This window comes from Phyllobates terribilis, unplaced genomic scaffold (genome assembly GCF_046119375.1).
Source record: "Phyllobates terribilis strain yellow unplaced genomic scaffold, ASM4611937v1 Scaffold_5__5_contigs__length_657084704, whole genome shotgun sequence".
NCBI lineage: Eukaryota > Metazoa > Chordata > Amphibia > Anura > Dendrobatidae > Phyllobates > Phyllobates terribilis.
Window position 1 is genome coordinate 259,052,670 of NW_027362765.1, and position 26,764 is coordinate 259,079,433.

Genomic DNA, 26,764 nt, shown 5'->3' on the forward strand with positions numbered 1-26,764 from the left:
CGCTACAGTTGCCTAGCTCAGCCTAATCTTAGGGGTAAGGCCCAACGGATTTGTTGGCAAAATGTACTTTCCCTGTAAAGCTGAAATCCACAGCTTTGCACCAGATTGTGTGATGTTTGTTGAGCAGAGAGCCTAAAATAAAAAAGCAGTATTGCCCATCTACTGATGCTCCTGTGCCTGCTTCCCAGTTCTGGTCATCTTGCTGCATGGATGACATGTCACACATGACCTCTGCAATCTGTCAACCCGACACATCATTATCCACAGCAAAATCCGCACGCTGGGATTGACTGCAGGATTTTACTTCCACATTCCAGTTAGTGGGTAAAATTCACCACAATTCCCTTCCCTTGCCAACAGACGATGACATGCTGCTGATTTAAAAAAAAACTGTACCACTGGTCAATCATGTGGCAAAAATCTGCATTATATGAATAGGATTTGCCACACATACACCTTCCTAACCCCGGATTCTGATAAGTCAATCAGCGCAGTCAAGTCCGAAAAATAGGGTCATTTCTTTATTACAGAGGACCACACACGATCCCCACAAACAGTTTCTGATTGTGTCCTTTATAAATAGCACGCATCAGTTGTTCTGTTAATCTGGTTCATTTCACATTCACATAATTTATATTCAGTTTCCAGCGAGTGGGAAATGATTTTGTGCTGAGTGTATGGCAGCGTCAGCGGCAGCTCCCACAATAGACAGCGCTGTTTATCATAACAGCAAGGACTATTACTGGCCCAATCCATCATTCCATGCCACCGAGTCCGAGTCACGAGTCTAAATTACGAATACAAGTCTATGGTCCATGTAAAATAACAGAACACATATGCTATCGGTGTGCTGCCTTTGTGCTGTCCATTGTAATGGATAGAAGTTTTGCAATTTATTTATTTTATATATTTTTTAACACTAGAAAATCACTGTTGAAACACTGATGGTAAAAACTGAAACAAGGACCAAAGACTGATGAAAAGCATTAATGAAACTTAGACTGTGTTTTGCATACCAAAAAAATCACTAATGTCTGAATGAGGCCTAAGTCTGGCATTTTGTACACCAGCCTTAGACTACGCTCACACTATCAGTATTTGGTCAGTATTTTACCTCAGTATGTGTAAGCCAAAACCAGGAGTGGAACAATCAGAGGAAAAGTATAATAGAAACACGTCACCACTTCTGTATTTATCACCCACTCCTGGTTTTGGCTTACACATACTGATATATAATACTGATCAAATACTGAACGTGTGACCGTGGTCTCATAGAAACACATCACCACTTCTGTATTCATCACCCACTCCTGGTTTTGTCTTACAAATACTGAGGTAAAATACTGACCAAATACTGAACGTGTGACCGTGGTCTCATAGAAACACGTCACCACTTCTGTATTCATCACCCACTCCTGGTTTTGGCTTACACATACTGATATATAATACTGATCAAATACTGAACGTGTGACCGTGGTCTCATAGAAACACGTCACCACTTCTGTATTTATCACCCACTCCTGGTTTTGTCTTACAAATACTGAGGTAAAATACTGACCAAATACTGAACGTGTGAACGTGGTCTCATAGAAACACGTCACCACTTCTGTATTCATCACCCACTCCTGGTTTTGTCTTACAAATACTGAGGTAAAAAACTCACCATATACTGAACGTGTGACCATGGCCTTAAAGGGAGCATATATACATATATATTTGTGTGTATGTGTATATATATATATATATATATATATACAGTACAGACCAAAGGTTTGGACACACCTTCTCATTTAAAGATTTTTCTGTATTTTCATGACTATGAAAATTGTACATTCATACTGAAGGCATCAAAACTATGAATTAATACACGTGGAATTATATACTTAACAAAAAAGTGTGAAACAACTGATAATATGTCTTATATTCTAGGTTCTTCAAAGTAGCCACCTTTTGCTTTGATGACTGCGTTTCACACTCTTGGCATTCTCTTGATGAGCTTCAAGAGGTAGTCACCGGAAATGGTTTTCACTTCACAGGTGTGCCCTGTCAGGTTTAATAAGTGGGATTTCTTGCCTTATAAATGGGGTTGGGACCATCAGTTGTGTTGTGCAGAAGTCTGGTGGATACACAGCTGATAGTCCTACTGAATAGACTGTTAGAATTTGTATTATGGAAAGAAAAAAGCAGCTAAGTAAAGAAAAACGAGTGGCCATCATTACTTTAAGAAATGAAGGTCAGTCAGTCCGAAAAATTGGGAAAACTTTGAAAGTGTCCCCAAGTGCAGTTGAAAAAACCATCAAGCGCTTCAAAGAAACTGGCTCACATGAGGACTGCCCCAGGAAAGGAAGACCAAGATTCACCTCTGCTTCTGAGGGCTATGTAAGGCTGTGTAAGGGCTATTTGACCAAGAGGGAGAGTGATGGGGTGCTACGCCAGATGGCCTGGCCTCCACAGGCACCAGACCTGAACCCAATCGAGATGGTTAGGGGTGAGCTGGACCGCAGAGTGAAGGCAAAAGGGCCAACAAGTGCTAAGCATCTCTGGGAACTCCTTCAAGATTGTTGGAAGACCATTTCCGGTGACTACCTTTTGAAGCTCATCAAGAGAATGCCAAGAGTGTGCAAAGCAGTCATCAAAGAAAAAGGTGGTTACTTTGAAGAACCTAGAATATAAGACATATTGTCAACTGTTTCACACTTTTTTGTTAAGTATATAATTCCACATGTGGTAATTCATAGTTTTGATGCCTTCAGTGTAAATGTACAATTTTCATAGTCATGAAAATACAGAAAAATCTTTAAATGAGAAGATGTGTCCAAACTTTTGGTCTGTACTGTATATATATATATATATATATATATATATATATATATATATATATATATATATTTGAAACAACCCTTTTCAAGTACATAAAAACACTCAAAAAATATGAATATATGACTCATTTCTTTTTTTTAAAGGGTGATTATTATAACCTGGAGTTTTTATCAAAAATTATTTATAATTATGGTTTTATGATACAGGTACAAGATTAATTATTTTTGTTTTTGCAGGAAGTGTCGAAAAGAGAAGACATGAGTGCACACCTAAGCTGTATACACCTGCCTATTGACTCTCTTGTGGTGAGCACAGTCACTTCTTGATCCATGTCTTTCTATTCTTTCAGTTCTCAGTGTTTGCCCTTATGTTATATTTGTGATAGAAAAAAAAGCCTTTGGTCTTAAAGTGCATTTACATTGAAAGATTATCATGAACGAGCATTCCTAAGAATTATGATATCTTGATGAATGAACAAAAATGCTTGTTAGTAGGGTGAAATGATCTTTTGTACTACACAAAAGATAATTTTCGGCAGCAGATGTGGACAGAACTCATGCTGCTAAGAGCAATGGCAGGCTATGTGCACTGAATGATTTATTACAGATGGTACGGTGTGCCTCTGAAGAGCGGTCTGCTGTAGAAAATCAGAGATCATTTAACATCACTGATCAGTTTGTGTAAGCCGACCTCTAGTGATATTAGGTAAAGTGATCTTCTGATGAGCCTTGAACATATCCACAAAAGTGTTTGGCTTAGTTACAACTTTAGGGTTCTTTTACATGTACAGATATCAGACCAATTTATGTCCAATCAGACTAAAATTGCATATGTAAGTGCCCGTTTAGTGCAATTTTCAATTCATATGACCATTGGCCACGTCACTAATCTTTGGACACTGGATGGGAGCCATCTGAAATACCTCTTACCTGACGGCATCCGTGGGTCTTCTTTTACTTTTTTGGAAAGGCGTGATATCATCTTTGCAGCGGGACACTCAGGTGACGTTGACACAGGCCAATTGATCAAAAGAAGAGTCGCACATGGCTCATGTCTATCAGTGACAGGCCACTGTCATGGCTGATAGACCGGGTCTTGTGAATCGATTCACAACAGGTGCTGGACCTTGGGAGGTTAAGTAATACTCAGTTTGTTTTGTGATAGCTACTACAGCTTAAAGTCCAAACTATAATGAAAGGGGACAACTAGTGTTGAGCGAGTATGTATTGTTAACCCCTTCGGCGAGCACGCGCCGAGTATTTACAGCGTGCTCGGCATCGATGTAAGTGTCACCGCAGCTTCATGTGTCGCATCTGCCATACACCTGTGACAGATGCAGGGATTGTCTGTTTGTCAGTCCCGAGTGTGCTCGCCGAAGGGGTTAACAATACATACTCGCTCAACACTAGGGACAACCCATTAACTATTACTTAATTAACTATTACTTTACCTGTGAAATTATAGGGTGGCGGCTCCCTGTCTGGTTCTGAAAGTGCTCCAGATGAATGTGGAATTCGCAAAAGCCTTTCCAATGTGTCTTGTAAGTAAGAATAATGGTCCATACAACTGTATGAATGGGGGAAAAATTGCAGTACTATTGGTAATACTTTACTATATTATACTTTATATCACTATATTTTGTTGAATATATTCATATTTCACCTTAAAGAGAACCCAGCAGCTGATTCTTGCTGCCCGAACCACAAGCAGCATGAATCAGACACTGGTTCTTTCATTTCAGCAATGTATGTTTTACTCTGAATTGCTGAGCTACAGAGAAAACATATATTTGAAAGCCATCCTGAGACCATGCCGCTTGAGTGACAAGTCCAAGAGGCCTCTCACCAGCGGCGTTTCCCCACTCTTCTCTGTGTATAGGGAGTGACCTGTTACTCAAGGGGAGCAGACCAAGGAGAAGCCACTGGGGACTAGTCATCCATGATGCATGTTCCCTGGTCGACTTTTATACATATCTGGCTGAAATAACAGGGTCAGTGTATTGATTGATGCTATCCATGGTTTTAGTAGCATGAATGAGTTACTTTATTGACTTATGGAGCAAACAGTTTTACATTAATTATTGCTTGGAAACATTTTCAAACCACTACTGAACCATTTCTATTCTACATGGATGGATGGAGTCCACTACAGCATGTCCCCGGTCTATGACATCCATGTGCCCTGATAGGGCACAGCTCTCAGTAGATTGCCGTGACTACTTCTATCTCGGGAGTCTCGCCTCACAGTCACCAACCAATGCAATTTTCTGACAAGCCTCATTGACACCATTGACTTCCAAAATTTGCAGCAATTATAACATGAGAACATGTAAAGGGGCTGTGAACTTAACCAACAGAATACTTTTAAAAATAAAAATTTAATACTGTTGTGATTTTGATCAAATCACATCACATTCCAAATTTTTCTGATAACCCTTATAGCTCCATAGGTTCCAAAGTCTGTATATACTGTAGATGTTGAAACGTGGGTTCTTAGCTCTATCTATAGATGTTGGAAAAATCCATACGTTCCTAGCTCTATGTATAGATGTTGGAAACATCCATAGGTTCCTAGCTCTATGTATAGACATTGGAAATAGCAATAGGTTCCTAATTCTTTATATAGATATTGGAAATATCCCTAGGTTCCTAATTCTTTATACAGATATTGGAAATATCCATACGTTCCTAGCTCTATATATAGATGTTGGAAATATCCATGAGTTCCTAGCTCTACAGTATATATAGATGTTGGAAATATCCATAGGTTAATAGATCTACATATAGATGTTGGATATATCCATATATATCCATACGTTCCTAGCTATATTTATAAATATTGGAAATATCCATAGGTTCCTAGCTCTATATATACTTTAGTTTGTTGGAAATATCCTTGGGTTTCTAGCTCTATATATAGTTGTTGGAAATATCCATGGGTTCCTAGCTCTATATATAGTTGTTGGAATTATCCATGTGTTCCTAGCTCTATATATAGTTGTTGGAATTATCCATGGGTTCCTAGCTCTATATATAGTTGTTGGAATTATCCATGGGTTCCTAGCTCTATATATAGACGTTGGAATTATCCATGGGTTTCTATATCTATATATAGATGCTGGAAATATCCATGGATTCCTAGCTCTATATATAGTTGTTGGAATTATCCATGGGTTCCTAGCTCTATATATAGATGTTGGAATTATCCATGGGTTCCTAACTCTATATATAGTTGTTCCTAACTCTATATACTATATAGTTGTTGGATTGCCTTCCTGGTGAAACATAGTCGCTAGAAGTTATGTTATTGCATTATTATTAACACTGTAGATTTTTTTTTGTTTTAACATGAAAACCATCATGCATCCTTTTCTCTTTGCTTCCAGCATGCTACAGATATTTAAACAAGTTCCCCAGTGCCTAAGAAAACCGTAACCCCATAGTTAAAAATTTCTTGCTGTAGCTTATTTCAAGTCAATCATCACTCAACTCTTTTTTAGTTACTCCATTACATGGATTACCGGAGGTAAAGGCCAATTTACAACCACCTCTCATCATTCATACAGCTGCCACTCCCATGCCTGTGCCAAAAAATTCTCTGTTTGGAGAACTATCTCTGGGTTGTGAATCTCGTAGGCAGAGCAGCGTTTCTGATGGTCCTCATGGCAGTGAGATCAAGTCTATGGTATGAATGATACATTTTTCATGTCAATTGAACAGGTCTTTTGGGAAAAAGAAAAAATAAAACACTTATTTGTATTTTTGTGTCTCCAGCCCAGTGCACGGAATTCCACGCATAGTTCCTGGGGTGCCGTGTGCAGTTGGAACAGTCGAAGGTCTAGTTGGAACAGCATCGGACGAACCTCCAGCATTAAGCGACAAGTGCAAAGCGGAGAACATAAATCCTTGCTCTCTGCCGATGGAAAGGAGAGTTCAGAAGGCGAGACATCTGATGAGGAGGTGTCCATTCGTAAAGGCTCTTCTTGTAATGTAATGGAGCTAGTGGACAAAAGAGAAGCAGTGGACACATTGCACGTTCCTTACACTTACGCATTACAGAATAAACCCAGCCTTCCCTTAGATTATCAAGGCTGCAATGGAAAAACTGTGCTGCCAAATGTCACACCTCAGCCTCATCTTGAGGAACCCAAAATTGATTACAGCAATAATATTGATGATGATGCGAACATGGTAAGCATCTCTATACTGCATATATTATACTGTTAAAATTTCTTAGCTCGTACTGTGCAATGGTTTGTAAAAGTATTTGAAGAGCACATAATACTGGGGTTTTGGGTTGTTTATATTTTACAGTAGGTGGTACAATTCCATCTGCTATTGATTTTGTAAAATCATATGAGCACAGAAAAAAATCACTGAGAATATATTTACATTGATCAGAATGAATAAATTTACACCTACAGCATTATCAAGCAGTTTCACCAGAATAGTTTGTGGATGAAGAAAACCTATGCGTTACAAAGAGACCTTTGAGCTCTTTTGAGGCCTCTTTAGCACATGCTATGTTTGCATTTTTCTAGTCTAATAGAGAATTCTATTGGGAAACAGCTAAAAATTAAATGAGCAGAGCATGCTGGATTTAAAAAAAAACATAGTGCCACAAACTGCAAAAATTACTCAAATAACCATTATGAAAATATTCATTAGCTATAGGCTATGTGCACGTGACATCTTTAATCCAACGACAACGTTTTCCTTCACAAAGCAGCTTCCGGAAAAAGCCAGCTCCACCAGCGTCGGTGTACTCACTTTCTTGGCTCTGCCGCCAGTGTCTTTTACCTATATCTACTATTAAGAGAGCGGTCAGAAGCCGGCCGAAGAATGAACATGTTACTTCTTTTACCCACTCCAGGGTTTCCAAACCCTGATGCAGTTAAAAGAAGTAACAAAAGACTGAACATGTGCACAGCATTGTTGTTTCTATTTTTTCGTGGTTTTGCAGTGCTTCTTCAGGCAGATTCTAGGCGGAATCCACCTGAAAAAGATATTGTGTGTACATACCCATAGACTTTGAAAATATTGTAGTTGCATACTACTTTAAACCTAAAAAAACCCCATTAAAGACAATAAAATATCTTTACAAAATGCTGAATAATTCTGAGCAGCGTTCCAAGCAATTAATCGGATCCATTGGGGTTTCTGTTTGGCTTTCATTTATTTCCAACAGCAAAAATAACATTGTCAGCAGCAATATTCCTGTCTTCTAAAACACCGGAACCCTGATAGTCTATATTAATGTCATTGTGATCTGCCATCATGGCTTCATTATATCGTTATTATAGTGAATACAGCCTTATTTATTATAGTAGTAATCTTGATAAACTAATGCAGAGAAAAAGTATTTTAAGTGGTGAATGTTTACCTACTGCGCCAGATGGACTATATATTACAAATCTTTGCATTGGTTTGTGGAAATAAAAATGTATTGGCTATGGACGCATTTAACATAAAAAAGTGACTTTTACATATATAAATGGTTACCTTTGCATCATAAAATTGCACAAAGTTTCAGTATGCAATCTTCATTCATTTTCTAACCCTTGGACACATAGGCCCCAATTCATCAAGACCAGCTATGTCCATGCCAGTCTTGATCTGGGGGCATGCTGGAGTCAGACGCTCATGATTCATTATGTGGCTCACGTCTCTTAATGTATTAGGAGCTTCTCCAAAGTGGCGTTCTCCTTCGTGTACCTTGCCAAAAATCTTATACAGTCAGGAACAAGACCTCAGTGGTCATAACCTGCATGCAGACATGATTGCTGAGGACAGTTATTTGCTGCTACAGTTACAGGAATGATGGAAGGGGCATCATCACTAGAGAACTAAAAGGGACCAACTGAGTGGTGGCACTAAAGTGGCTGGGGATTCAACAGGAAAGTAATGCTTATTTCTTTATTTTGTAACATTTCCTACTCTTGGAACTCCTTTGAAAATCCTGGAAAATCCTTTAACTTTTAATTGGCAAACTCTTTTAATAACCATTGGGTCTTAGTAATCAACAAGAGATATTTAAAGACAACCTGGCAGGGAGGCAACAAGAGGTATTGGAGTATTGGTCAGAGTGCAACATTTTGATGGCACCTATTTTGTCCCGATTCATTGCTCCATTCTTTGGGATGGAGCAAGGCATTTGCCAACACATATTGTGCATGATCTGGTCCAAAGAAGAGCGGCAAATGTGCAAGATTTCAACCAGGAGCATAGATGACATCAACAGCAGCCTCTGTCTCTGCTATCATCCAAGCAGTGGAAGGAACTGCCTGGTGGGGAGAACTGAAATGGAGCCATGGACTGCAAGTGCATCAATATGCCCCCCCCCATCCCACCCACCAAGTGCACTTGCAGAATAACACTCAAGTTAGCAAAAACATGATTTCTCCTGCAACAAATCATAATAAAACATATAATTTTAATTGTTGTGCTCTGCATGCAGTACTGCAATACCTCTTGTTGCCTGTCTAAAAGGATACTGACAGGTTCTTTTTAAAGAATGTGTTTTTATCTTCTGCCTTTATGTAGGACTATAAAGTTCAAACAGTGCTGTTGTACATTATACCATACATTGTGTACTCTATTTTTTCCCCTTTCTTAAAATATTGCCTATGTAATATTACTACATATTTGATTTCCATTTTGCAGAGCAAAGGCGAAAGATTACGAGCATGGATAACAGCTCATCTCCCAGCCTGGTGCAAAGAAAGAGAAACCTGGTCCCTTTACATGTTCCCCCCTTATTCCAAGTATGTGCTGTCCATTAGAAGGGTTTTTTACTTGTTATTTCTTCCAATCCTGTAACTTATTAAAGGGAACCTATTGGGGGATATATGTTGCCCAAACCGTGGGCAGCATGTATCAGCCACTGGCTGTACGATCTCAGCCAGGTATGTTTGTCTCGGAAATGTCGCATTGTTTATACACACTATTAGTAGCCGCCGGGGACCGAGGTGCGCGGGCGACTAGTCGTACAGACGGCTTCTCCCTACCCGCTGACAGTGACTGACAAGTCTCTGTCTATATGCACATGTAGGCAGAGGCTCGCCAGTCACTGTCAGTGGGTGATTCCCTTTAAAGAAAAATAGTACATGGAAGATATGTTGAGACTAGCAGAAAAGTGGTTATTACAGTCTGTATAATACTGAAATTAAGCATCAGTAATATATGGAGCCGGGTACCTAAACCTCTCCATAGATGCCAGGTTTGTGCTATACTAGTCTCTAATATCAAAATATTTTCTTCAATATTTCATCAGTATGGACTAACACAGGTAATCAATGGTTTTGGTACCCACATAATTTTGCTAGGTCATGTTATACTATATCATGTTATTTTACTTTAGGAATAAAATGGGAACGGCTATATGTTCTCCCCTCTTCCCAAGCACTTATGAATAACTTCAGAAACTTGCAGATATTTTCAAGCAAGTCTTAGGAAATTGCATGTACAGCATTCCAGTAATAGCAAGGAAGAGGATTACTAAATGTAAAAAATGCACAAAAAAATGTAAAAGAAATCCAAGCATTTCCTACTCATGTTATCTAATCCTTTCTTATAGTGGAATCAAACAATGAGAATTCTCAAGGGTTCTTGTATATTTATCCCAGGAGATCGTCCATACCCCTCCTCTTGCTCACACTTTGGACTAGACTTGTCCCTGGCTGTGAGATGCATGGCTGTAGCAGTAGACCTCTCCCAGTGCTGTCTGCCATGTAAGAGCAGGAACTCAACCAGGAGACAAGGAGAGACACAACCCTACGTCAGGCTCCCTTCTGGAGCCTTCTAGACAAAAAATAGAAGAGATCAAGAGTAAATTAACGACTGTGCTCTTTGCAGGATTTTAAGATTTCATGTACAACACGTGTTTGTCTCAAAAGCTGCAGAAAATTTTTCAGTATACAAACACCATTTGCATTTCTTTTTTGGTTTTCTGCTTGTCACCACTGCCTGCATCCAAAAGTAATTTGAAAAAAACTTCATAAAGTTGTATGTATTAAAAGGATTCGAATTAAAAAAAACAATAAAGGCAATTTCTGTGTTCTTATTGTCTAAATGCATCTGAAATTAAAAATGAAGCAACTTTTCAATTTATCCTAAATAGTCTCCAGCACCTAAACAGACAATAAATTACAGTCAATAAATAAACTATATGTCATATAATATGTAAAGCGTTTGTCCCCCTTTAGATAATCTTGGTACCTGGGTGCAATTTGTTATAAAAAAACTGCGCTTTACTCACCATCCGCGGGTCCTTCCTCTGCTTCCACTGTCCGGTATTGAGATCCGAAAAACAATGGAAGCAGAAAATCCAAATCACAATAATAATCTTTATTGGTGTATATCAGAAACAATTAAGTAAAACAAGATAAAATGGAATTGAAGAACAAAGAACCCCACTCACCCAGGGGCAACTACATAATAGAAAACATAGATTAAAAGGCTCCAGAAAACTAATATACAAAAAACATGTAAGCTAAGTCGCAATTCACAACATCCAGCTGTATATGATAATGCGAAAATGTGGCAGTAATACTAAGGATTCAGCCGAAGAGCAAATGTAAAGTAATAACTTCCCAAAGTAGTGGGCAAAAACCTTATAATGAGCAAAGATGTAAAGGCACTTCAGGATGAAGACATGAAAACAAGTACCAATAATTGAGGAGTTGGAGCAACCTGGGGGGGGTGAGGTACAGATCCTAACGTGCGTTTTGCCTCAGTTTCTTACGGGGGTGTCCCGGATGGACAAAGAAAGGAGATAACCCCTTCAAGTGATGCTTTTTTCTCCTACTTCTTGCCAACCTACTAAATGCATATTAACGAAAGGTAGGAGAGCACTGGCATGAAGTATGATGGGGATCAGACTACATTATTATTATTATTTATTATTATTGCGCCATTTATTCCATGGCGCTTTACATGTGAAAAGGGGTATACATAATAAAAAACAAGTATAATAATCTTAGACAATAGAATTCTCTGACTGTTACAGGAGGGGAGAGGACCCTGCCCGTGAGGGCTCACAATCTGCAAGGGATGAGTGAGGATACAGTAGATTGGAGCTACATGAGATTTGATTGTACTGTGCTGCCCGAGAGATACATAGGTTTTCATAGGATCTGTAGAAAGAAAATGAAAGAATATTTTCCATTAAGGCCTATTGCACAGTTACATTATTTTTAATTTAAAGGGAGTCTGTCAGCGGGTTTTTGCTATAATTTGAAGACCTCAGGGGATAGAGGCTGAAACACAGAATTCAGGGATGTGGCACTTGTCAAAGTGCTGCTGTTGTTTACTAACTGTGAAGGATCTATCACTAAGAGATTAACATTGCCAGACAAGTCCAGCAACTAAGCACCTCACTGTCTATGGACTTTGTGGGCCTGGTGTGGGCGGAGTTAGCTGTGGTATAGGCGGGGTTAGCTTTCTCAGCTCTGCTTCATTCTAAATCTAAAAACTCTAATTGTGTGAGAATGGCTGCACCCAGTAAACTAAGTGATGGATTCAGCTTCTCTGATACATTTTGCTGCTCTCAGATGAGGTAGCAGAAACCTGCTGACAGATTCCCTTTAAACTCATTGATGAGCTGCATCTAGCCTTTATTGAGGAACTTTAGCTTTTTGCCATGTTCGTTATAACGTGTTTATGAAAGTAGCTCCAACCTAAAGTGTTGCTATAACAAAATGCCAAGGTATCATTCATGTCTGGTGTCTTCTATTAATGTATATATAATATTGTACAAAAGAGCAGCTGCATTCTAAGGCTACATGGCTACATGTGACTCCCACGACATGAAGATAGCAGGGTCGCATTGTGACATTGTATCTACTGATTACTATGCATACGACCAAGTGCAGCTATGGCATTACTGATGAAAAAATCCAATGCGAATAGATTTACTGTCACAGATCCCAAGTAGCCCATAGACTTCACAATAGGGTGCATGCGACTGTGACTCACATGTCACCTTTATGCAATTTGACTGTTTTTGACAGCTCTAAAATAGTCGCACATCAGAGCATCACAGACTAGGTGCACAAATGGTTTTGGTTACTTGACTAGTTTGAGTAATGCTGTCAAGCAACATGTCACTGTGTAGCCTCAGCCTAAAGAAGAAAAATGTAATATACCTTCAGGGTACAGACAAAAAATTACAAAAATCTTTGTTGTTTTTTTTCACAGATTCCGCTTAATGTGCAATAAAATCATCACCCATAGGATGTTTGATCATGTTGTTTTAATCATTATATTTCTGAACTGCATTACTATTGCAATGGAAAGACCTAAAATAGAGCCTCATAGTGCTGTAAGTATACCTGAAAGCAAGTGGTAATGTTTATGCTGTAGATCAGCTTCACATCTATAATGAATTACATGTTTGCTCATTTATTATGTAGTGATTTACAGACATCATCATCACTGTCCCCATTGGGGATCACAATCTAGATTCCCTATCAGTTAGTCTTTGGAGTGTGGGAGGAAGCCAGAGAACCTGGAGGAAACCCACGCAAACACAGGAAGAACATACTGTACAAACTCCTTACAGATTTTGTCCTTAATGGAATTTGAGCCCAGAACCCCAGCGCTATAAACCAGCAGTGTTAACCACTGAGCCATCATGTTGCCTATAGACACTGTTACATAGACACTGATAATATAAAATAATATCAAACCAACTAGAAAGTCCATTGTTCTAGAACTGTGTTATGTTTGATCTATGGTAGGTGTACATTGCAAACATTAAGAAAATGAATTATTATTAATATTTATTATTATAGCGCCATTTATTCCATGGCGCTTTACATGTGAAAAAGGGGTATACATAGCAAAAAACAATTACAATGATCTTTAACAAAACGTGAAGGCGACTGGTACAGGAGAAGAGAGGTGAGGACCCTGCCCGTAATCTACAAGAGATGGGTGAGAATACAGTAGGTGAGGGCAGAGCTGGTCATGTAGCGGTATGGTGGAGCAGTGGTTACTGCAGGTTGTAAGCTTGTTGGAAGAGGTGGGTCTTCAGGCTCCTTTTGAAAGTTTCCACTTTAGTCGAGAGTCTGATGTGTTGGGGTAGAGAGTTCCAGAGTAGGGGGGGAAGCACGGGAGAAATCTTGTATGCGATTGTGGGAGGAGGAGATAAGAGGGGAGTAGAGAAGGAGATCTTGTGAGGATCGGAGGTTGCGTGCAGGTAAGTACCGGGAGACTAGGTCACAGATATATGGAGGAGACAGGTTGTGAATGGCTTTGTATGCCAGGGTTAGGGTTTTGAACTGGATTCTCTGGGCAATGGGGAGCCTGTGAAGAGATTGACAGAGGGGGGAGGCCGGGGAATAGTGGGGGGACAGGTGGATTAGTCGGGCAGCAGAGTTTAGGATAGATTGGAGGGGTGCGAGAATTATGTCTGAATATTATGAATAGTATGAAATTGCCAAGTACCAAGTGAAATAGCATATGCCTTTTTTAAGGGGTTGTCCATGTTTAGAAAAAAATGCTTACATCCAGAAAGAGAGCAATGCCCATCCAGGAATATAAAGTACAATTAGTTATGTAATCCACTCGACACATAGAAACTTACAAGTTTAATCACACCATTGTGAATGGGTTCTTATTGAGTCTGGATAAAATGAATGACCAGAATAAAAAACTGTGTATACATGTGAGTGTAAAAAGGTTTTTAGTATATCTCTTTAGTGTCTTCCTCACCCTCCAGCAAACTATGTTTGCATTCTGTAGATCCTGAAAAAAATCTTATAACACCCCCAAAAAAGGAAAAGTTGAGCTGACAGAAGACAATAGCATAGCAATTTCCTAACACCACTGCCACTTATTTGCAGTGGCCAGGGGCCACCATTGATGTTGATGAGACAGCTCCTTCATGAGACTTCATAACAATTGTGATATTCATAAAAAATACAAGCAGAATATATTCACCATTTTTTGTCAGGTTGTTTAATTTTTTTTTTCATTTTTAAGAAAACTATAAAACACACCCAGGTTTAGACAACAGAAAGTTGGAAAAAAAATATTTGAAACCAATTAAAAATTCTATAGTGGTCTAAGGAAGTAGAACTTCTATGGTGGTCAAGGAAGTGTCTCCTAAAAAGTGCAAAAAACTCACAGTCCAAAACATACGGAATATAAGTGCATATGGCCTCTTGAGTGAAGTAATAAAATGTGCTCCCTTTCTTTGAAAATGTTAGCACTGTATCATTATAGATATACTGGGAAAGTCTACCCTCAGTTTAGGATGCTCTAAAGTATCAAAGAAAATATTGGTCACTTATGAGGAATGCCCAATAAATTATAGGGCATCTGTCAGTCCTAAAACTTGATTTAAACTACTTATACAGATTTATAGGGGACTTAGCCGCTATGAAACTCGCAGAAGAGATTTTAATTCTTTATTTGGACAGTAAAATGGTTTTATTCCATATGTAAATGGGGCCTTCTCGTTGAACCCGTGGCATGTTCAAGGGCTCAGTGCGCCGTTCCACATCCTCAATCAACATGCTGCGCACCTCCCCTTAGTTTGATTAACAGCACTCTCTTGCCCAGACCAAGCAGTACCTGAATCAAATCCCTGGCCCTGTGTGTCCACACTAACACTGCAGGGGCCAAAGAGTGAAATCCATACGGCAGGTATGAGTTTTATAGGTTTAGTCCCTTATAGGACTGTATAGCTGGTTTAAATGTCATTTTGGTGGTGACAGTCTCATCAATTAAAAATATGCGAAGAACAAGCAGGAATAGAAACAAAACCACCTCTATCACAGATGGCTGAGGTGTCAATGTTGTTCAGGAAATATACCAGAAGGACAATTTAGGGCAGAATAACAACTTGACAACAAAAAGAAATTGCCATCATCTTAGACTGGGTTCTAATTGCTATGTTGTCTACTTCAACTATATATTTTCTTGTAATTCCACACCTAATTCATTAAAGAATCCTAAAGAGACAAAGAGGAAAGCCATTCAGTTTTTCAATAATCATGCAGAGTACTTAATGAATGCTCTGCCCAATCATTAAAGGGAATTTGTCAAAAAGTTTTTGTCAAGTAGTCAGAGAGCAGCATGATGTAGGGTCAAAGACTCTGATTCCATCAATCAGGGTCAAAGTATCACTTACTGGTTTGCTTGGTGTAGTTTTGATAAAATCGCTGTTTTACCTGCTGCAGATACAGCACAGCTCTGTATAACCCCACCCACACCACTAATTGGCAGCTTTCTGTATACAAAGTGCATTTTCTAGAAAGCTGCCAATCAGTGGTAGGGACAGGGTTACACTGAGCAGGAGGACTACATGGCACGAGACAACTAGTCCAGCAGTGATAATCTTCTGCTGATAAAACACTAATTTTATAGAAACTACAACAAGCAGCCCAGTAAGTGACACAACATTGGCATCAGGGTCTCTGTCCCTAAATCATGCTGCTCTCAGATTAAATAGCAAAAACCTGCTGACAGATTCTTTAAGAAATCACTTAGGGAGGGTCAACAATTTATAAGTCTTAGCATAAGTCCTAGCAAGATATTTTCCTGCTATAAAAAATATGGTCCGTATAAAGTTCATTTTTTTATACTTTGCAAAGTGCCTGGTTCTATAACACACAGAGAAAGAGTTTGCCATGTAGAAGTCACTTTTTCAGTGACTTCAGTTTAAGTCTACTAGCCTCAGGACTCAAGGTAGTTGTCTTAGATTAAAAAAAGAAATAAGAGAAATAAAAAGTGTCACGAACAGAATCAGTTGTGGCATTCAGTCAAAAGTAATAAAGCTTACAAAAAATTCTAAAAGCTATGAGGTAGCCTGGATTGAAACAGAAAAGTATGGTAAGCAAACAGTATAGAGGGACATAAACTGATAAATAGCTAATAAGAAAAGTCAAAGAGGCTTAGGTTTAGAAATGGAGAAGGTCATCAACTCAGATGAGTTACAGAGGGATCAGAGCTAATAGTGTAGTCCATCAATCTGGGTCAAACATAAAGTAAGTGATGAGCAGGTATTAGTAGGATAACAGCAAATGCAGGGTATTACCGCCATAGAGTAAGCCAGAATCACTTTTAAGTATGCTCTCTTTTTTCTGATTGGTCAGGCAGTCAAGGTCATGTGCCTTCCTCCCAGGAAGGCGTAACAGCACAATGAGAAAAATGAAAGGACAATGCATATTGCAAAATTGACCACTTTACAGTGGCTGAGTCAACTCCCCTGACATGTCTGTTTTAGTAAATTCTTGCATTGCCCATAATATAACAATTGAGATATGGTAGAGTCAGTTTAAAATTTTAATTGCTCTGAATGACGATTTTTTTATCCAACCATTGTTAAATGCTACATAGAGGTGCATCTCACTAAATTAGAATATAATCAAAAAGTTCATTTATTTCAGTTCTTCAATACAAAAAGCGAAACTCATATATTACATAGAGTCATTACAAACAGAGTGATCTATTTCAAGTGTTTATTTCTGTTAATGTTGATGATTATGGCTTACAGCCAATGAAAACACAAAAGTCATTATCTCAGTAAATTAGAATACTTTATAACAACAGCTTGAAAAATGTTTTTAAAATCCGAAATGTTGGCCTACTGAAATGTATGTTCAGTAAATGCACTCAATACTTGGTCGGGGCTCCTTTTGCTTCAGTTACTGCATCAATGCGGCGTGGCATGGAGGCGATCAGCCTGTGGCACTGCTGAGGTGTTATGGAAGCCCAGGTTGCTTTGATAGCAGCCTTCAGCTCGTCGGCATTGTTGGGTCTGGTGTCTCTCATCTTCCTCTTGACAATACCCCATAGATTCTCTATGGGGTTAAGGTCAGGCGAGTTTGCTCGCCAATCAAGCTCAGTGATACTGTTGTTTTTAAACCAGGTATTGGTACTTCTGGCAGTGTGGACAAGTGCCAAGTCCTGCTGGAGAATTACATTTCCATCTCCAAAAAGCTTGTCAGCAGAGGGAAGCATGAAGTGCTCTAAAATTTCCTGGTAGACGGCTGCGCTGACTTTGGTCTTGATAAAACACAGTGGACCTCCACCAGCAGATGACATGGCTCCCCAAACCATCACTGATTGTGGAAACTTCACACTAGACCTCAAGCAGCTTGGATTGTGGCCTCTCTACTCTTCTTCCTCACTCTGGGACCTTGATTTCCAAATGAAAATTGGAACTATGGGACCTTGTGGAGTGTGTCAATGTCTGCCTTCTGGACATCTGTCAAGTCAGCAGCCTTCACCATGATTGTGGAGCCTACTGGAACAGACTAAGGGACCTTTTAAAAAGCTTAGGAAGCCTTTGCAGGTGTTTTTTGTTAATTATTCTAATTTACTAAGATAATGACTTTTGTGTTTTCATTGGCTGTAAGCCATAATCATCAACATTAACAGAAATAAACACTTGAAATAGATCACTCTGTTTGTAATGACTCTATATAATATATGAGTTTCACTGTTTGTTTTGAAGAACTGAAATAAACTAACTTTTTGATGATATTCTAATTTAGCGAGATGCACCTGTATGTATGTATGATAAATATCATAGAACATTATTAACTTTTATGGCAATTTGATCCAGGGTCGATCATTCTAAGATCATAGATGCATATATTATCCCTTTTGGTTTGTTATTTGTACACTGTGTAACAATTATTTTTTTACTTTGTTTTTGCCGAGTAAATAATATTAATGCCCACAAACTGTGATTATGTGATCAGGACAGTGATATTTTCAAATGAAGTTATTTCTTATGAAAAGCTAGGCAGTCTAATTTGCATCCCTTCAATCACAAAAAGTCAGGGCGAAACAACATGTGAATCAAAATTGATGAGTATGTCTTGGGTCTTTGTCTTTGGCAAATTCAAAATCGCAAAAAGAAGTAAAGAAAGACAATTTTACAAGTTTATATGCTGTGTTTTCCTTTACATCACTGACTTGATTTATGATGGGCTCAGAGGGCTGGAGACATGGCAGAAACACTTGCTCCTGTGATAAAACAGGCAGGATAATGTTTTACCCAGCAGAAAGCAGCTGCAGCTGTGTCGTCTGTATAATCACTTATTCTTCCTCCCCTGGCCAGGAATTGTGGTATGTGCTGACTATGGCAGGGGCATATTTATAAGATTATTTCAGCACAGGAACACTTTTTTTTACACATCCAATTGTGGAACTTATTTTTATTTTATTGAATTTATTTTAAGATTTATTCATGAAAATATAATTTGTTTGTGGGAAAACCCCTTTAAAGTTCATATTCTTGAAGCTTAGAATGATAAATTTAGGAAGAACAAAATGAGTCCTTGCACTAGAATGTAATGGATTCCACTACAAAGGACAGTACCAAGGAAATATGATAGGAAACTACATTTGGGAACTGAATCTTGAAGGTGATTTAATGTTTCAAATCTATTGCGGTCATTTTTATACAGCTTTTTGTTAATGTTGTGTTTTTTTTACTTTACGTGAGAACGAAAAAGTGCAAAATTGTCTAGTTTTCTCATTTACAATGCTTAAATTTCTAATATTTACTGCTCTGATCACAAAATCAAAGTCTGTAAGGATTAAAATAAATTTTCTATACTTTTATGGCTTAGACAAATCGGAAACACTAGTTCCCAGCTAAGTATTATTTTAGGTCACCTTTACGATCTGTGCTTTTTTAATCACTTGATCTTAGTTGGAATATCACAGAATAATTGCCATATTTATCTATTTCAGGAAAGGATATTCCTGACGCTATCCAACTACATTTTTACGTTAATTTTTTTGGCGGAAATGACAGTAAAGGTAAAAAGATCTCAGAGCTGCTATTGTACACTGTATTTCTATCTGTCTATCTTTGTGTTCGGATTTAGCTCTCACCCGCTCCCCTCCGTCTCTTCATTCTGTCAGCTCATGTAATTACATGTGAAAGTTTCAGGGCAAAACTATTGACTCTGGGACTTTCAAATATAATTAAGGTAACAGAATGATTACAATTGAATGCCCCAGTGAAGTATTTTTTTTGCTGGGACTTCAGATGCAATTACATCTCCAAAGTATTGTGGGTGTACTGGGCATTTGGCAAAATCAGGTGTTTATTCAATTGCAATGGGGTCCCCTGCACCATTAAGGGGAATTTGTCAGTAGGTTTTTGTTATATAATTAGAGACCATAATAAATATTTAGCTAAGAAATCCTGATTCCAGGGATGTATCACTTACTGGACTGCTTGGTGTAGTTTTCAGAGAACACCTGTTTTGTCTGATCTAGATGTAGCCAAGCTAAATCTTCTGCTCTGTGTATAACCTCATCCACACCCCTGACTGGCAGTTTCCTGTGTACACTGTGCATTGTGAGCAAGCAGCCAATCAGTGGTGGGGGCGGGGCTACACAGATTAGACTGCACTGTACGTGAGCTGTAGTCCTGTAGTGATAATCTGCTGATAAAATACTGATTGTATAGAAATTAGAACACACAGACTAAAAACTGCCACATCCCTGGAATCAGACTCTCCTGCTCTGCATTATGCTTCTATCTGATTAAATAGCAAAAGCCTGCTGACAGATTCCTTTTAAGTGAAGGTGTGACAAGATAAACTATATGATCCATCTTTAAACAATATTCTCTTTGACATGTGTCGCTAGTTATTTCTTTGCTTTCCTGCAGGTGGTGGCACTCAACTTGTGTTTTGGTGGCAAGGCTTACCTGAGAAGTAGTTGGAATGTTCTTGATGGAATGCTTGTTTTAATTTCGGTAATTGACATCCTTGTGTCAATGGTTTCTGATAGTGGCACAAAGATTCTGGGAATGTTACGAGTGCTGAGACTTCTTCGGACTTTAAGGCCTTTGCGGTAAGTAATACATGTATACTATAATTGCAGCAAAATTCTATGCTACTGTAGAGATGAGTTTCTCTTAAAGTGTGTTATGTTACATTATAAAATTCATGTCGTATATATTGTATCAGTTAAAGGAGTTGGCCACCTTTGGTGACATTCTTTTTTACTTAAATGCATATATTTGAGGCTACAAATTATTTCTGCAGTTGGGTTTCATTACAAATGTTGCATCGTTTGGCTTTGTGTCCCTACACATTCAACTTTGATGTGGTCTGTGGTCATAAATCAGCTGAGAGGAGCTCAGAAAGAGACAGATAAGAGTTACAAACTCCCAGGCAGACCATCATAGTGGGCAGGCTGACGGATTCTCAGATAACTCATTCTGCAGTCAGCAATAAAACAGTGCAGCTCAGAGACTTCAAATGGGAAACAGTGCAAAATTATTAATCAAACCCAATGGCAATAAATGATTTTCAGCCCCAAAAACATTCATTTAAGCCAAAAAAAATTGCCCCGAAAGGTGGATAACCCCTCTAAATACAATCTTGCACCAGCCTGTAAAAATGTATATACTAAACATACAGTATAAAATGTTTAAACATGGAAGCTTATGGACAATGGATGTTCTCCTTTGGATGTATGTTTTTTTTTACTATCATGTTTGCTTAGTATCTTGTGTAATATGGATAAATGGCTAAAAATATGACTTAAAGGGTTTTTTCCCCACGCACTAAAGTTAATTTCAATCAAAAGATTTTGGAATAATAATAATTTCTACAATTGGATGTGTTTAAATAAAATGTTCCTGTGCTGAGATAATCCTATAAATGTGCCCCTGCTGTGTACTGTGTAATGGTTGTGTCTGACCGTACAGGAACACGGTCTGATCATATGACATCAGCACAGGAGGGCGAGAAAAAAAGTATGCTGACATTGCAGCACAGGATCACAGATCATTCTTTCTTTGAAGTAAAATGTTGTTTAAAAACAGGCAGTGAAATGTTTTACCTCACAAAAATAATCAGTTGTGATCTCATACTGTAATGTCTGTATACTCTCTTGCTTCCTCCTCTGCCCAGGAGATGTGGTATGATCAGACTATGTTCCTGTACGGTGAGACACAGCCATTACACAGTACACAGCAGGGACACATTTATAAGATTATCTCAGGACAGGAACATTTTATTTAAACACATCCAATTGTGGAAATTATTATTATTCCAAGATCTTTTGATTAAAATTAACTTTTGTTCGTGGAAAAAAACCCTTAAAGAAGGACATTTCTGTACCTGGCACACATTATAGTCTTAGAAGTAAAGTTGATCATACACAGTAAGATTTGTCCCAACTCAGGCAGTGTTCAATTTCTTTTTTACTTTAGGGTGCTTGTTGGTAAAGATAGTGTAAGGGGTGCAAATGCTAATCACCTACAGACTTAAATGGTCACTGTCATTTCAATAAAATTAAGTTTTGGCCCCAAAAAATACTGCAAAGTGTTGTCTCCTTTCTGTCTAACTTGTTTTCCACTGCCTGTTGTCAAGGGTAATCTTTCTCTAGCAGCAGAGTCATTCAGATGGATTACCAAATTGGGTTCTTTGCCTTCCTGCTCTCCTGTCTGTCAATCTGCATACAAGCATAACAAAGCAGCGGGCTGTTAGTTCAGGGCAAGCAAGATATTAGACAATTGGGATGTAAATGAAAGAAAGTTCCAGCACCTCTAGTGCTGGCCGTGCAGTAATCTTCAAAACAAAATGCCAAGAGTATGTGTATTAGTAACTGAAAAGCGTCATGTATATTAGCTTCATCTGGTGATACAAATATATGATACACTGCAATACAATCACATGGTCATACATTGTGCTGCAAATGGGGTATGCTGACATGTTAGGTAAAAAAAAAATCTTTTGCTGGGGTTTTCACAAAGCTTAGGCAAAATTATCTGTATTTTGTTATTTGATCACTGCAAAACTTGCAGTAATGAAATGCTGGTGATCTACATTTTTCTGAAAGTCAATTTACATGTATTGTTTGTTCTATTTAATGCAGGGTTATAAGTCGAGCTCAAGGGCTTAAACTCGTGGTTGAAACATTAATGTCGTCCCTGAAACCTATCGGTAACATTGTGGTCATCTGCTGTGCATTCTTCATCATATTTGGAATCCTGGGCGTTCAGGTATATTTTACACAATATAAGTTTCAAAGAAACATGTATACAGTACATTGAATAGTTCATAGATGTTAGATTGTAGCGGTGTGACCACTGAACCTCCACCTACCCCACCAACTTAACATTCAGCAACTATCCAGTAGATAGGTGATAAATGTTTCTTATTGGAATATTCTTGAATATATAACAAGCGATAAAGAGGTATTGCAGCTATTAACTTTTACCAATCTATGGGATTGATAATACATGTTATATTGTTGGAGGCCTGGCAATCTGGATCTCCATCGATCACTAGATTTCACAGGTGTGTCAGAGGTGACAGACAGTCGCCCTGCAGTGGGTTGTAGGAGATCTCTGCTTTTGGCATTACAGACATCTTCTTAGATAAGAGGCTGTCTTTAGGACCGAGCCGCTACTTCTCTTGCTAATTAGCTCTCTGGCCTGGGTGTATATATACCTGGTGTGTCTGAGAGGGAGTCGCTGGTTATACTCATTTCTACTTGTGAAGCTTAGCAGGAGCAGTACTTCGTCCTCTCTGGAGCTTGAGGCCATGTGCTCATTTGGAGTTCATCTAAAGCTAAGCCATTTCCCCTGTTTTGTCTACCCTTGTTGTCTATAGAGTTTAGCGGAGGTTGACTAGTGCTCATCTCCTCCCATCCCTAGCTGTAGCCATACGCCAGGGAGAGTAGGGCAAGGCACGCGTGCGGCGATTGCTGAAGAGGCAATGTAGGGATGCTAGTTGAGACAGGGTGGCGCCAGATCAGACTAGGAGATCTCCACTTCCCTAGTGTCTGGGCTCCCGCTCTCTTTTCCCTCTGTGTTACACTAAGTCTTTCCCCCACCTGGCGTGAAACTAGAAGGACAGCCCCAAGTTCCCTATGGCTCCACTGTCACTGTAGCACTTTTACAATGGAGGAAGAGTTGAATGGATGGGTAGTTGACATTGCATGTTACTCCATGCAAATCTATAGGAGACATTGAAGCAATCAACCACTCTCACACTTGTACCAATGACAAGCCATGACACTGAAGACCCAGAAGATGAACACTTACCTAACATTTTTAGATAGGTGCTAAGCTAATTTATAAACCTTAATGATTGAACTCATATAATAATGGTGAATATACATTTTTGTTCCTTTCAGCTCTTCAAAGGAAAATTTTTTTTCTGCCTGGGAGAAGATACAAAAAATATCACAAATAAATCCGACTGTCTTGATTCTAGATACAAGTGGATTCGACATAAATACAATTTTGACAATCTTGGTCAGGTGCGTAGAACAATGTGACATTTGTAAGTGGATTTTGTAATGCTTGAAAATTAGCCAGTTGAATACCGCACTTGTCACACACTCTAGAATTAGCTAAAGTTCAGTAAACACATGAAAAAAACACCAACCCATCAGAAAAAATAAGTATCTCCTAAATGTTAACAGTTGATTTAAACAGTAGCTATCATCAATCTGGGGCCGTGCTTTTTATTTAAGAAAAGAGTTAACAGTCTCAGACTGTTGAACTTTCTAAGTGCTCCAAGGGTCCCTAATGCCCCACTAAAGGACCCGACTTTCTAGCAAAAGTCATGTCCGAACTTCTGGTTTGTGGGATCCCGTCAAGCAGAGCAGGATCCCACAACCCTCAGCTGCCTTTCTTGTTGTGAAAGAGATAGACTTTGCATATTAAGGCGAGATCTCACTCTTTGCACTAACCATGCGCTAGCGCACACTTTAATAAGCGGTTATCGAATGTTAATATCAATCGGTAACTGCTTAGGAACCAATGCAGAAGCCCTGCAAAAAAAGGGCAGTCCCAGACTGGTGTTAGGTCCACTTCAGGGCAAGACTGGGACAAAAAAGCAGCCCTGCCAACAAACCCCACCAGCCCACATACTATAACACTCCCCACCCCCGATCAGTGAGTTTTCCTATACTTTGTCGTGCCCCTCATCACTCTCTTAACCCTGCTGTTCTGTTCGGTCAAAAATGACCAAATTTGAAATTTGATATTTTTTAAAATATTCATTATGCAGTTCTGAAACTTGTGGTTAATTGACTTTTCCTCATTTGAGGGGTTCTTACTATGGGTAGGGTTTTTTTTTTTTTTTTTTTTTTTACTTTTTACTCCACGTTTTTTTTTACACTTGTACTGTATGGTCAAAAATGACCAATAGCCTTTTATACTAATCTGCTGCCATTTTTTGAGTAAAATAAAGGAGTTATAATCTCATTTTTGACTATATATTGCATCTACTACTGTTTATCAATTTATCTAGGTCCTTTTGGTCCGTGCAGATTTACACATACATACATTTTCAAATTATGATACAGCAGATGGATTCTCTTCCAGTATAAAAATTGTGCAAAAAATTTTCGCTGTATCTTATTTACCCTGCTGTTCATATAGAAATAGTTCAATTCAGTTTTCAACATTTCACATTGTAAATGAAAAGATTTTCTAATTTGTGGAATAAATGGGTAGAGATTCTACCAACATTTTATAATACTGGTGAAAATGTGACTGTAGATGAACTGGTGTCATTCAGAGGTAGGTGCCCATTCAGACAGTATATTGAAAGTAAGCCTGCAAAGTACGGCATCAAAATATGGACTGTGTGCGACAGCAAAAGTTCATACGCTGTAAACGCTCAGGTATACATAGGAGAAAACACTGGAGAAAGCTGAAAAAAATCAAGGTATGCGAGTAGTTTTGGATTTGACACACGGACTCAAAGGACATAATGTTACATGCGACAATTTTTTCACATCATACCAATTGGGGCAGATGTTGCTGAAAAAAAAAATGACCATGCTGGATACTGTTAGAAAAAATAAGCCTAAACTGACGCAAGGTATCCTCAGTAAGAGACGTTTATAGGTCTATGTTTTATTTTACTAAGGATACAACAGTAGTTTCTTACATTCCCAAAAAACACAAACAGGTCATTCTGATGAGCACAATGCACCATGATAGTGAAATCAGTAATAGAGACGACAGAAAGCCGGACATGATTTTACATTACAATGCCACAAAAGGGGCAGTTGATGCTCTAGATCATCTCATAGGCACTTGAGGTAGATCTGTGTGTCATCAGCGTAAACGCAAAACAAATCGTGGCCAATGGTTGTTTTTTACAACATTCTTGATGTGTCGGCATACAATGCATTTGTGTTATGGCGTGAAATGCACCCAAATTGGAACAAAAATAAACTATATAATAGAAGGATTTTTATAGAGGAGTTGGGAAAATCACTGGTTTGCCCATATATCGAAGAAAGAAAAGTAACACCCAGAGATGATGGAGCGGCAGCCATTGTCCACAGGATCCAACAGCATGCTAAAGAAAGTGAACCAACGGCTTCCATTGGCACTGCTACCATACCCACGGCTTCCACTGGCACTGCTACCATACCCACGGCCTCCACCGGCACTGCTACCATACCCACGGCCTCCACCGGCACTGCTACCATACCCACGGCCTCCATCGGCACTGCTACTTTACCCACGGCCTCCACCAGCAGCTCAACCAGCCTAAAACGGAAATGATGCGCCTTCTGTCCAACATCAAGTAATCACAAAACAAATGTGATATGTTGCAGTTGTGCAAAATACTTATGCAGAAGACATGTAAATTATACTTGTGACGAATGCAAACAGTAAATTTAGCACCGTGAACCTTATATACCATTTTATATAGAAAAAACTGAACTTTTTATTTTTTTTATTTCTTTTTTATTTTTTTGAAAAAAATATATCTACATACAGTTTGAGGTTATTAGTTATAGTTTACAGTTATATAAAGAATATTTTTTTAATGTGCAAATGTGCAATATGCATGAATATTGCAATAAGGCCATGTAAATTTTTATTTTTTTTGTATCAAAAAATGTAAGTTTTTGATTTCATTTTTCATTTGTTTATGAACACCATGTTCACATACAGTATAATAATGCAACAGGTATTC

At 38.6% G+C, this 26,764-nt stretch overlaps 1 protein-coding gene and 1 long non-coding RNA gene across 8 annotated transcripts in view; one reads left to right on the plus strand and one right to left on the minus strand.

Moving 5' to 3' along the window:
• The window catches only part of LOC141272910 (uncharacterized), a 48,610-nt gene extending 44,555 nt beyond the window's left edge, over positions 1-4,055 (minus strand). The window contains exon 1 of the long non-coding RNA XR_012322039.1: positions 3,750-4,055. This is a non-coding gene — a long non-coding RNA (uncharacterized lncRNA). The remainder of the gene's footprint in view (positions 1-3,749) is intronic.
• Positions 1-26,764, plus strand: part of CACNA1G (calcium voltage-gated channel subunit alpha1 G) — a 464,209-nt gene that overhangs the window by 312,971 nt on the left and 124,474 nt on the right. For all 7 annotated transcript variants that reach the window (XM_073684087.1, XM_073684094.1, XM_073684091.1 and 4 more), the window contains exons 14-23: positions 3,057-3,125; positions 4,285-4,360; positions 6,320-6,504; positions 6,594-7,010; positions 9,483-9,583; positions 13,017-13,140; positions 19,536-19,604; positions 20,467-20,651; positions 22,686-22,812; positions 23,952-24,077. In XM_073684087.1, the coding sequence (XP_073540188.1) occupies positions 3,057-3,125; positions 4,285-4,360; positions 6,320-6,504; positions 6,594-7,010; positions 9,483-9,583; positions 13,017-13,140; positions 19,536-19,604; positions 20,467-20,651; positions 22,686-22,812; positions 23,952-24,077 (1,479 nt within the window). The remainder of the gene's footprint in view (positions 1-3,056; positions 3,126-4,284; positions 4,361-6,319; positions 6,505-6,593; positions 7,011-9,482; positions 9,584-13,016; positions 13,141-19,535; positions 19,605-20,466; positions 20,652-22,685; positions 22,813-23,951; positions 24,078-26,764) is intronic.